Genomic DNA, 12,925 nt, shown 5'->3' on the forward strand with positions numbered 1-12,925 from the left:
GTGGGGTGGGAGATGGCTGATGTCAGAGCGATGTACCCGTATCTGTGGCAACCAGAATAAATAAATAAATAAATACAGCGTGTGTGCTGGAGCAGGAGGCATGCAAGCCGCTGCGCCCGAGCACGGCTTCCCTGAATATCTCTTAAGCAGCTTAGCACCCTTGCTCCAGTTTATTACCTGAGCGCCTTTGTGTCTGCTGGGTGGCTGAGAGCATCCTGCCACCGGTCCCCTCATCAGGGACCCTGGGAGCCTCCCCCTCCCTTCATCCCTCCCTCCCCGGCGCGGGCAGTGGTTTGTTCCGTGTTTCCAGAGCTTGATGTGAAGCCACCGCTCGGTGGTGAATTTTGGCCCCTCTGTGCAAGGCTGGAAGCATCTGCCCGCATCCCTGCGGTGGGCCTGTCTTCAGGCAGGTGTTTGATTTCTAAACCTGGCAGCCGGCGCCTGTGGGAGGCAAGCAATGCTGGAAGTGCCGTAGCCGAGCCAGAGATGGATGGTGTCGGCAGCAACAGGACCATGTCGTACAGTAGATGGAGTTACAACAGGTATTGTCTATCTTGTTTTGGTTTGTTGTTTTTTTTTCTTTTTTCCTTCCTGATATTGTAAAACTGGCAAGCTGTTTTTATAAGCTGAGACAGAGAGCCCTCTTCAGGAAAGCATAAACCTTTACTGATGCTGCTTTTACAGTCTGAAAGACATTTGAGGCACCCCGGTTTCTCAGTGACTCGAGCAGTGGCATCTGCTGTTGTTTAGCAGGCGTTTGTCTGGAACCCAGGGCGGTAGTTTCACCCTGCTGCAGCAGGACTGGGGGTTACTCCCAGCCCCGAGCAGTACAAGACAAAGGTTTCCCGGGCTCTCTCCTCTGAGCAGGGCAACTGAGATGCAGTGATTGCCTGAGCAGTCACCTAGACTTCTGAAAGGTGATCTCTAGTAACTACTGTTCAAAGCCGGCACCTATATTCTACAAATATAAACTAAAGCTTGGGAAAGGAAGGGGCCAGGGAGCCAGGATGTGGCTAAAGAGTAATATTTTCAAGCGAAAGCTGTGAAGAATGCTGTGTACAGCCCAGGTACCACAGAGCTGAGGGGGCTGAATTAGGTGTCTCACTGAGACAGCTGAAATATTCACACTGTGTTTCATATCAAGATGCAACTATGTATGCGTGTTTTTCCTCTTCCGGGGAATGGAAAATTATTGTAGCATTAGTTTTGCTTTTATGTGAGTCACAGTTGTGATTGACAGATTCTTCAAGCCTGGATAAAAAAAAAGGTACAAACTTCATACTCTTTTTTTTTTAACTTTTTGTCTGTGTAAATGTTACACCTGAAATGGAGCCAGATGCTAAGCAGTATTAGCATTTCACTGAATCACTATTGTAAGCCACCACAATATTCTGAAGAAATAACCTTTGGAAGTGGTTTTCAGTGCTTAAACACGTATTCAGTGTCACCCATACTCCCCGGGTGCATGGGTTTATATGGTTTATACGTGCATCTAGAGAGTTTCACTCATTTTCAGTACATTCATACTGCCTCAGCAGAAAATATATACAGATGCATACAGTGGTGGCAATGGGAACAGTGTCTTCTTTAAAAAAATGTGTATATGTTTATGTATATGCAAAGCTGAGTTACACAACAAGCCGTGTTTTTATGCATATATTCCCCCACACAGAGGATGCTTTCCATCTGATGCCATCTCCTCAGAAACAGCTGCATTGAGAGCCTGTAGTGCTCAGGTCTGTCCCACGCAGTCCAAGTTTGCAGCAGTTTTGATATCCTAACCCTACAGTAAACAATCCAGAAATTTCACAAAAACACCTCTTGGATGCTTTCTCCCAGTGCTATTGCCTTTTGATTTAACCTTATGTATTGCTTGTGATCTATTTCTGCAGTTTTCAGTCTTCCTTACCATGACAGAGAAGTCGCTGATTACTGTTTATTAGCCTTGCATCCAGGAGGTGTGCTGCACTTGTGTGTCTACCCTGCTTGGCTTTCGTACTGCATCTAGGGGAAGAAATGCAATATTTCAGTGCCCAGGCTGTTTTTTTGGTGGCCAGTTTCCAGATTTCGAGATTTTTCCTAATAAATCCAAGCTCCATGAACCGATGCCTGCGTACTGTATGTATTTTTCAGTGCCGGGAGGCTGAGGAGTGAATCGCTGCTTTTATTCAGTTTTCCCTTTCTGAAAAATGGTGCAGAGTTGTTCTCGCACACTGAGCTTGTCCTCCCACACCCCTCTTGTGCCCAGGCCCATGACAGAAGAAGGAGCTAACTCTTTTGTATCCAAAACCCCCGTGGCTGTCACTTGCATTCGGAGCATGTTCACTGCCCCATATTTGGTCTCACTGAGCAACAACAAAAAAAAGGTTTGGGGGAACTTTCTGCCAGGGAGGGAAGGAAACAGGAGGTGCTTGTTTTGAGTATCTGCGGTTCGTGCTGAAGCCTGGGGACACGGGCTCTCCCGTCCAGGCCCTGCTCTGGCAGGACGCGGGATGCCTTTCTGACCTGCAGGCTCACACAAAGCCCCCGCAGACTGCGATTGTCCCATGACTATGTACATGACTGTTGGGGTTTGGATGGGAACATGAAGTTATTGCAAGATTTCATGAAAGTTGTGCTCTGGTGTAGTGGGTTGCAGGAGCTTTGCTGGTGAACTTAAATAACATAATTTGCTTCTTCCTCAAGGGACACTTGTAACCTTGGGCAAGAAACGCTGCTGCTCATAAAGCAGGGTTAATGACGCTTACCTCATTTACAAGACTCCTGGGAAACCAAGTGATAATGCTTGGGTTATTCCTCCTCACCAGTGGCCACAAAATGCTGCTTTTGGGGTAGCTGCTCTGTGGCAGAGTGTTTCAGGCCAGAGCTCCTCCAATATCGGCTGGCAGCAAAGAAAGCATAACTGATGGGGTTTTCTTGTTGAGTAAAAACATAATATTTACAATTCTTAGCTCTGTTACTTGTTACTGCATGACCTGCAGAAGTCACTGTGCTTTTTTGCTTGTGTTACACACACACACACACTCTCACTCTCCCCTGCATTTCCCTGGAGGCATAGGGGTTTAGGCACATACCTGTCTACACGGATGCGTTGAGGCAGCACCGTGAACAGCCAAGCACTGTGCAAAAGCCGACGACTGCTCCTCCGGGTGCATACCCGGGTGTCTCCTCTTGGTGTTGGCCTCCATGAATCAGCATTGCAGTTATAGAGGGACAGGGCTGATGGAGCAGGTGCTGCCTCCCATAAATACAATTGCATCTATTATTTTAAAAAATGCTCATCGTCAATTAAATCAGATGAAGGGAATTAAACAGAGGTTTTGGCCTCTGGTCTCCGTAAGATACACAATGGTGGAAACCCATGGAAAAGAGAGGAGTTTCTATGTCCCTTCTAAATGGCCAAGCATGTGCCTTGCAGATGAAAGCACCTGTGTGCAGCACATGGACATCTTTCTAGGGGGCGTTTATCTGGCATTTGTTGTGTACCTCAGCATTTGGTCCTGTGATTGCGGTCTTCCCTTGGACTTCCTGTGCAGGATTTCTCTACAGGAAAACTGTTGCTCATTCCTGCAGGTAGTTTGTGGAGTGAAGAGAAAGTCCAAACGCTGACTGCGAAACCCAAGGTGAGGGAGCCCCATACAATGAGAAGAGACTGTTCAACAAAGTTCACCTCAGATGCTCTTCTAACCAAAGCAAAGCTTCCCTGCCGCCCCCCCCCCCCCCCCCCCCCCCCCCCCCCTCCCCCCGCCCCCTCGCCCCCCTGACCGCATATGGCATTTCCATGCCATCTGACTTGTTGGCCTTCCTAAAAGGCCAGCCTTATCTCAGGCACGTCTTTGCCTTCCTCCAGTTTCAGTGCTGAGATAATTTCCTCATCACCCTGGATGTTGCCAGCGGAAATCCAGGGGATAGGTAATGATTTAAACAAAAAATGGAGATATTTTGAAAGTCCTAGAAACACTCGGGACTTTTGAAGACAGCCAGCTAATTCCTCAAGTAAGATAATGCCACTCTTCACCCTCTGTCCTTAGTGATACGCTGTTTTCTGGATGGTTACTACTCATTTCTATTTGGTTTCTCTTCCTTCTGAGCAATGTGCTACCTGCTTACCATGCTTATGGCCCCCAGGTGTGCAGAAATGCATCTTCGAGAGCAGAGCCAAACCTGCCCTTTTTCATGATCTTGGTTTCCAGCACCATTGCAGGTTTCAGCAACTGGACTGTCACCCATCAGTACTCCTGCTGCCTCCCCCCAGCTTTGTCTGGGGTTCATGCAGCACCTCACTCTCGGGGATGCTGCACGGGGACTAACAGAGCATTTCCCCATTGAGCTCTTCGGGAAGCATCCACCCATCCTAGTTCACTGATTTCAAATGTTATCCATGCAGGTGTAAGAGCCGCTGTGTAGTACTTTCTTCAGGTTAACCTGTGATGAATTTTATTTAGGTTTAATGCATTTCTGTAGGAGTTCGTGGTCTGTATGCAGGGAATTGTACTTTCAAGGGGCTCTGCTCCGTGCCATGGCAGTTGCTGGTGGTACCCAGCACTGATCAGGTAGAACTTGAACGCTGTGTGAAGCTGACTTCCTCTAGGCAACATGCAGCCAAGCAGTTACTGAAAACATCCAGCGTCAGGAGTGAAATGAGCAGCAGAAGATGGGGTATTCAGAAGCCTCCTCGTGCTGGAGCTCTCTGGAAATTGAGGTGACAAGTGACGGTTTTACAGAGCGCTTCCCGTCATACCCTGGTGGAAATGGAAGCTCAGTGTCATTAATACGATAGGAAGGTGAAAATGGAGAATAGGTTTTAGCTGGTATAAGACTGAAGAGCCATTCTTGTGAGCTGGGCCACCCGATTCCTTCATACCACTTCCAGCAGCTGGACACCAGATGGACAAAAAAATTAACTCTCAACACCACCCAAATTTGACCACTGAAGTTCAAAATGGTGCTCATGAAGGCTTGAGGGAGCTCTGATACCGTAGACATAGTTGAATCCAAGCTCTGGGAAGGCACAATTTAGGAAAGTGTGCAGAATTCAGTCAGCCCATGGACACAGGAGATCAGTCTGAAATCAAATAGACGGGCAAATACTGCAGACTGGGAATCTGTGGTATGCTTTTGGAGAAACTGTGCAAGGCAGTGGTGAACTGCAAGATTTTGCAAGGTTTTTCAGGTGTCAGTGGACTGTGCATAGCTCATATGAGGAGGGTCACAACTGAACGGCTAGTCCAGAAGGGTTTTCTGTAGGAGCAGTAGAAAGTTTTGCAGCAGAAGGAATGCGTAACCTGCAGGCAAACCGAATACCTATGCATGAACAAAGATGTTAGTGTTGCTTTTTTTAAAAAAAAACAAAAACAAAAACAAAACCAACAAAGCTTCAAAAAATGCCAGCTGTGGAAGCAGTAAAAGCCACAGTTGCCTCCCTGCTTCCTCACGTGTCTTCCTGAGACCACTACGTTCACAGTCATTCTCCCCTATCCTCTTCGCTTAATTTCCATACTTTTCTATTTTTTTCCTGGAGACCTTTAGTGCAGCTATGCTGGGCTCACGAATTACCACATTGTGATTAATGTAGGTTTTATCTGCTAGCATATGGAAGTATATTATGGGGAACTTACTCCCAGGATGTTTCAACTGTTGAACAGCTGAAAACTTTTTTCTATTGATCTCTTTGGTCTATTCTGGATAGAAGTGTTATTCACGGCTCCCTTTTGAAGCTGCTATTTCTGTTTTGCCTTTTTTATCCTGTGTTGAAAAGCTGTGATTGTGTATTTGGGTCATGGTGTTGGAGGGGTTTGATCTTAATTCTCATTTTTGAAGGTTTTTAAACTCCTCTACCTTGATCTTTTCTGGGACATTCTGTCACCAAAGAGTAAATAGGGGTTGTCCTCTAAACTTCATCCAAAAGGGCTTTCTTAGGGAAACTGTAATTTCTTTTTCCTTTTCTTCTTTGAAGTAGCAGCTGTGAAATCCTGAAGCATGTACGCTTCTTACCTTCCTAGGCTTGCTGCATTGAGCGCACTTTGACTATACTGAAGAGCAGCTCCTCTCTCCATTCACAGCAGAGCCGTCTCAAGCCCTGTGGGCTGATCTGCCATCAGGAGACGGATGGCATGTGATGCCCTGAACCGCTGTTGACAGTGATTACTAAGTCTGCTCTTAAGGGGAGGTAGCACGTTGAGGAAGCGGGTTGAGAAGGGAGTCCCTTAGCCACTACCTCTCCTCTGCCATCTTGCATCCTTAGGTGTTTCCTCCTGGAGTAGATACCTTTATAGCTGTAGTCATTGGACAAAGCACCTGGGTGGACAAGAAGTGGAAATTGTTATATGGGACAAAAGGAGGAGTAGAATCAGCCAACCCTCAAGTGAAGCCAGAATAAAATATTCATGTAACAGATGAACTTATGAGGATTTATGTATCAACATTGCGCATTTAGTTTGCTGGAAATCTGTTCTTAGTATGAAAGAAAAACAGAAGTATCATAATATCAATTACATAGGAGAACCTAGAGTTTGGGAGCGATGTTTCCTTTCTCGAGTCAAGACACTAGGAATGATCTGCAGGTGCATTCATGTGCATCCTCCCATGCTCAGGATGAACGTTTCATGTTGGTTGGCGGCACATCCTCAGGGTGTGTGAATTCTCCAGAGACTGCGTGGTGGCTTGTGACAGCCTGGCAGAGAGCTGTGAGAGAGGAAACTTCAGCTCCCACTTTGCTGAAGAAGAAATTTTAAAGCTTCTTAAACAGAAGTAGCCTGAGAAAATACTTTAAACCTACTTGGCTCATGTACAGCACTGCAATCCTAACGAACGTAAGAATTGTGTTTGGAGCAGTAAATATCACAGCCAGCAGCTCAGTGATGAGAGCGAAGGGTAAATTTTTAAGGAGAAACCAATATGACAGCTGATCTTCAGTTTATCTATAGTATGTAACATATTAGTTAAGAATTTACAGTAAGAAAGAGACAATCACTTAAAGAGACTTAACTCAGCTTGGGAGGTGCCACTTGTGTGCTGTCAGTCATTTCATTCTCTACTTTTTATGTAAAAGTGCACAAGCTGGGCCATAGCAATCGACAGACCTCACTGGTGTGTAAAACTTCACACCCCATCTGAAGTTTTCAGTGGGCCTGCTCGCAGGGATGGTAGCGTGAGACTTTGTGCTCCCTATTGAAAATTGGACTGTGATCCCTGAAATCCACATCAACAAACCTCGAAAAGGCAATTCCTCTGTTTAGTGGCTGCCTCATCATCAACCTTAGATTTCCTTCACGTCACTACAGTTTAGCTCTGGGTATTTCTGGTTTTGGCTCAGTGCCAATGATATTACTTCTCTCAAATACCAGTGAAAGGAAGTGGAGAACTTCAGTGTTTAAAGGTATTATCACACAATACAGACCTGCTTCTGTGCATCACATCTGCTCTGGGGTAGGTGGCTATTGAAGTGAAACGTGGAATAAATGCTGTTGCCATCTACTGTTACCCCCTGCAGGTTTAGCTATAATTCTATTATCAAGACAGAAATGTATTTTTGTATCTTTTTTTCTTTTTTTTTGGCAGCCTAAAAGGAATTCTTAAGTTTAAACTAGTTTTAAAAGGCATGCTATTAAAACTTTTTCTTTGTGAAGAAATTTTGTGTAAATTTTTCTTTGTGACGATGTGGGGTGAGCAGTATAGTCCCTAAATATGAAGAGTGAAGGGCAATACAGCAAACTGTCTCAGCATTGTGTTGATAGTCATCTTTCGTCGTGGTTGGAGAGCTCGTTAACAAATTCCCATTAACAAATCTTGTGACGACTTCTTTTAGAAGATGATGGAGAGAAAAATAGAAACAAAATATACATATCTTTTGTCAGTACATTTGTAGACCTCTATAAAAGTTCCAATGCCTCTGTAAAGCTTTATGCTTAAAACCTGCATTCAGGGTTCCTCTTGAACCATAAAGACAACTCAAGCATATCTTCAGGGTAGAAGGGGCAATAGGAAACCAGCATAAATGAGAATGCCGTGTGATATGCCATAAGAAATGCTGCTCTGGTGTCTCTTATTAGCACTTTTCTCTTTCCTTGTTCTTTGGTCTTATTGTATGCTCTGTGTGAATGCCTTTTGTTACCATGTCTAAAATGCACACTAAGTGCCTCATCTTCGGTGCTGGGGCACAAAATTGATGGCCTCTTCTGTGCCTGAATATGTGCACCGTACAAGGAAAATCGAACATTGCAGCTCTGAGCGATCAGATACGCTTTGTGCTCTCACTGCAGCTTTTAGAATTAGATTATATCTTAAAGAAAAATCAACCACGTATCTCATGATCTGCTTTATCATAAAAAGAAAAACTTTTCTCTCTCCAATACATAATTCATGTAAATGTCACTACTAATGGAAGTCTGAGAAATAAAATTCACAGCTGAAAACCAACAAAGAGAGTTTTCCCCCTTCAGAAATGAATCAGGACAGAAGAGCAATCCTGACTGTCAACACGGTAACATGTGGCGGGTGCTGCACATGCAGCCGGCCGGTGACTGGCAGTGCACGTGGCTGTGGCAGGTTTATGGGGTCTGGGGAAGCTTGATCATCACTGATTTTAGGGGGTGTTTCTGCAAGAAGAGAAAAAATTAATATTCAGTTCATTCTGTTCTTTGCAAAGGCTAAAGATGATCTTTTTTTTGCTGTACCCAAGTAGGTAGGGTTCGTCGGTCCACTTCAAATGTCATACCACTGGACTAAAACCATAGCCTCACGTGGTCATGTTCATCAAGTTAACAAGCACCTCTTTGTTTCAATATATCCATAACCATCGCTTCCTAGAGAAGGTTGAAACAGGGGTGGCAGCTGGTTTATCTTTTCAGCACCCTAAAGCCTGTTGCCTTTGGCTTTGTGCTCCTGGCTAGTGGCAAGCACAGTACTTCCAGCAGGCGTGGGGCGCTGCTCATCTCGGAGACATCCCGGTGAGCGGAGCCTGCAGTCCATGTGGAGGAAGGCTTGCTGTTCGCACGGGAAAGCATCCCTGGTGCCCCACCTAACCCCAAATGCCCCAGGCTAGCAAATAATGTCAATTTATACCTGTTGGGTTTTGTTTATTCTTTGCATCTGTGAAAAATATGTACATCATGGGGCTTTGAGATGACCAGACTGAGTTCTGCCAGCAGTCACCTGTCTTTGTAAAAGAGAGGGATGTTAGCCAACATTTGGATAGATCTGAAATGCTTGAATGCCGAGGTCAAAAACAGGGGAAGACTTCAACAGTTGGTATGAAAACAAAGATGCTTCCAGAAGAGTGCAGGTCTCTGAAGTGTAAAATGACAACAAATTAGCTCAAAATCAATTTCAAAAGTATTTTTTAAATTGTAATTTGTCTCTAGGAGCCTACTACAGGGATGATCAGCCAGGTAAGTTACCTTGCTTGAAAAAATAAGATTTTAATTCCTTGTTAATAAGCTTGCTGTGATGTGTGTTTGATTCCTTTTATCCTACTGGTGCTATGTCATGTTATGGTCATGTTACTCTGATAAACTGCCACACTGTGTCAAACATCCAATTACTTGCTGCTCAGGTAAATGTGTCAGTTCAAATTCCTGCACCAATTTGTGGGGCCTTAGAGAGACAAGATGTGTGGCAATAGTCTTCCAGTCATACTTAGATGCTGTTATTCCAGAGATAGTGCTCTTCTGTTTCAGAAAGTCCACTTTGTTTTGAAATCTCACGGTTTCATGCACCACCAGTAGCATCCTCCTTCACGCTGTGCATTTTTGCTGTCTGTGAACACAAACAGCTATGTTTTGCAGGATGGAATAGTTCCTTATAGCCCCTGTGGGCACTGATGACATTGATATTAATGTTAAACTACCGATCTGTTCTTGGTTAATCATGCAAGCTTACCTAGATTCAATTCTGTCTTTGCAGAGTTTGCCGGCAATCCTTTAAAATATATTTCTTGAAGTTAAACTTTCCAACTTTAAAATCCTACTTGAAAATCCTGTTCAAACGTCTTCTGCTGGGATTCCTGAAGTATCAAAGTCAATTCCTTAACACTTAATGTGGCTTTTCTGTGTATGTTCTTGCAGGTTATTTTGCAGAGCTGTAACCTAAAGTCCTAGCAAAACACAGGGACTTTGCCTGGCTGGTTAAAGGTGCCCCTGGAGAGCTGGGGGAGCTCTGCTTCTCTGCGAGTCTGGGGCTGCGTAAGGAAGCTGTCCAGAGGGACTCAGCAAGGGATATTAATCAGATAGTCATTTCAGGAGAGGCTGGCTCAATGCAGACTGTTTTGCCTGTCTGCAGGATGCTCCATTTCCTAATAATAAAACTGCATCTGTACTTTATTCCTCTCTTGAAATTTTTTTTTCCACATAGTACTATTGAAGTGCAACTGTATGGACTTTCCCAAGCTGAAGTTGCTGGTTAAAGTTAATTTCTCACTCCATCATATTTTTTAACATCTTTGGTGGAACAAATTAAGTGTTCTACTTCTTAATATAATTTGCCTAGCTTTAGGAAGAAGTAATGAAACTTGGGCTTTGTAACAGGATCTAATAGTTTTGAACTAGTTTTCAGAATGAAGTTATCTGTATCGTGAAACAGTGCATTCAGACCTGAACGGACTTTTTGGTGGGAAGGTGCAGATAAATTTGAAGGAGGAAATAAAGAAAGGGGCCAATAGGGTAACCGGTAGCTGTTCTTTATTAAATAGCTGCTGTGTCTCACCATAGAGCAGGTGAGTTGTTTTTTATGTACATGTGAATCACTGTTGGCTACCAAGAATGACGTGTGGTCAGTGGATTTAGTTGGCTTTAATTAGATGGGTCTAAATGAAGCTCAGAAGAGCTAACTTGTGCAACGCAGCTTTCTGAAGATGAAGCCTTCTAAATAATGGATAGTTTATAGTCTTCTCTTACTAGCAATGAGTGAGTAATAGGTAAACACTAAGAGGGATCTGGGAAGCAATGGGACTGGAGCTGAGCTCCAACATACTGTGTGAACAGAAGCTTTTTAAGGTGTTTGCGGTAACTCTCCTTGCATGACATACTGTGCTTCAAACAGGACTAAAATCCAGATGCTGATAGATAAGTGTTACCTTCTCTTGGAAGCTGTGATTTTGCCCTGGACGCTGAAGGCAGCAGTGGTTTGCTTCCCAGGTGTGTTCTTCGGTGTGCACAGACACACTGCCATGTTTTTCCAGTAACTGTGTCACCCACACCACCACCACCTAAAATTTTACTCCTTTCATCCTGAGCGTGCACAGTATAAACTTCTTTTTGTCTCTGGCATGCTTTATTTTTCTTCTCTCCTTCCTAGCAATCCCTTAAACGTATTTAATTAGTGGGGATTTTGAAATTCAGTTTGGACCACTCACACAATAAGCGTAGGAGCCAGTCTGGGCTATGAACCCCGACTGAGGCCAAAGCCCATTTAAGTCCCTCCTTACAACCCTTCTGTTCTTCTGCTAATCACAGTAAGAGGATTAGCTTGAGGAGCACGGGATGTTGAATACTACAGTCAAAGATGTTCATATCAGACTCTGGGCTATCTTCATGCATCTTTTTGCAAATGTAAAATGATTCCCAAAGCAATGGGTGAACTGAGACCCAAGGCAATTTACTCATGCTTGGAATATACGTGTATATATAGCACGAAAAGGAACTTTAGACTGAAAACTAAGAACTGGCCTTAAATCAGAGCTGAGGTTTAATGTTCCAGGCTTGTTAAAAGGCAGAGCTTTTGCTGTCACTGTGCACTTGTATTTGGAAGGAGTCGTATCATGCAGATGTTATTTGCTTTCTCTTATGAAAAATAATGAGCAACCATATAAAATTACATTGCTTTTGTCAGTGTCTGAGTTTTACCTTCTGTGAAGGTGCACTCCTCCCATCACCTCCTGGCACGGGTGGGCTGTTCTTTGCAAAGGAGCTGAGGCTAAGCCACAGCTATTTCTGTTCATGATTTTTGGAGCTCCTAGAGTTGAGCTTCAGTCGGACTACAGGGATTATTAAATATATCATCTTAAATATGGTATCATTAAATGCAAATGCACTGCCTTTTGCTTGGGAGGCTGGGAGGAAAGGCAGTGATATTTTCCTGATACTTATTGTTTCCTCTGGGCATCAGCTCTCGATTGCCGATAAGGCAAAGGGAAACACTGGCCTTGCGTGCAGCCACTCTTGTGCTCCTGAGCAAGTGGAAACAAAATTTGTCCAACAGGCATCCTCCGAGGCAGGCTGGGACTGCAGGCATCCCAAATGAACATGTCTGTGCCTGGGTGGGCAATTGAAGCTCTAATGTGGTGACCAAACTGTGTTTTGTTCACTGTAGTGTCTTTACCATATGTCATGTATATTTGATTCATTCAATGGAAAATCTGTATGGACTAATGGGTTGTTTTAAAATGTAATTAGGGTAAAATGTCTGCAAAAGCAGAAGCATTTGTTTTTCTTATCCATTGCAGAGAGGCTTTTCTGTTGTCTTGAAAAACTGGCTGGACGGCCGGGCCCAGAGAGTTGTGGTGAATGGAGTTACATCCAGTTGGCGGCCGGTTACAAGTGCTGTTCCCCAGGGCTCAGTTTTGGGGCCAGTCTTGTTCAATATCTTTATTGATGATCTGGATGAGGGGATCGAGTGCACCCTCGGTAAGTTTGCAGATGACACCAAGTTGGGTGGGAGCGTTGATCTGCTGGAGGGTAGGAAGGCTCTGCAGAGGGACCTGGACAGGCTGGATCGATGGGCCCAGGCCAATTGTATGAGGTTCAACAAGGCCAAGTGCCATGTCCTGCACTTGGGCCACAACAACCCCATGCAGCGCTACAGGCTTAGGGAAGAGTGGCTGGAAAGCTGCCTGTCAGAAAAGGACCTGGGGGTGTTGGTCGACAGCCGGCTGAACATGAGCCAGCAGTGTGCCAATGGCATCCTGGCCTGTATCAGAAACAGTGTGGCC

The 12,925-nt window shown here is 44.6% G+C and overlaps 1 protein-coding gene across 1 annotated transcript in view; it reads left to right on the top strand.

Moving 5' to 3' along the window:
* Window positions 1–437: 437 nt before the first annotated feature.
* Window positions 438–12,925, top strand: part of TUB (tubby bipartite transcription factor) — a 161,720-nt gene continuing 149,232 nt past the window's right edge. The window contains exon 1 of the mRNA XM_009288794.1: window positions 438–542. Within this exon, the coding sequence (XP_009287069.1) occupies window positions 487–542 (56 nt within the window). The 5' untranslated portion in view covers window positions 438–486. The remainder of the gene's footprint in view (window positions 543–12,925) is intronic.

This window comes from Aptenodytes forsteri, unplaced genomic scaffold (genome assembly GCF_000699145.1).
Source record: "Aptenodytes forsteri isolate BGI_AS27 unplaced genomic scaffold, ASM69914v1 Scaffold8, whole genome shotgun sequence".
In the NCBI taxonomy this organism is placed as follows: domain Eukaryota; kingdom Metazoa; phylum Chordata; class Aves; order Sphenisciformes; family Spheniscidae; genus Aptenodytes; species Aptenodytes forsteri.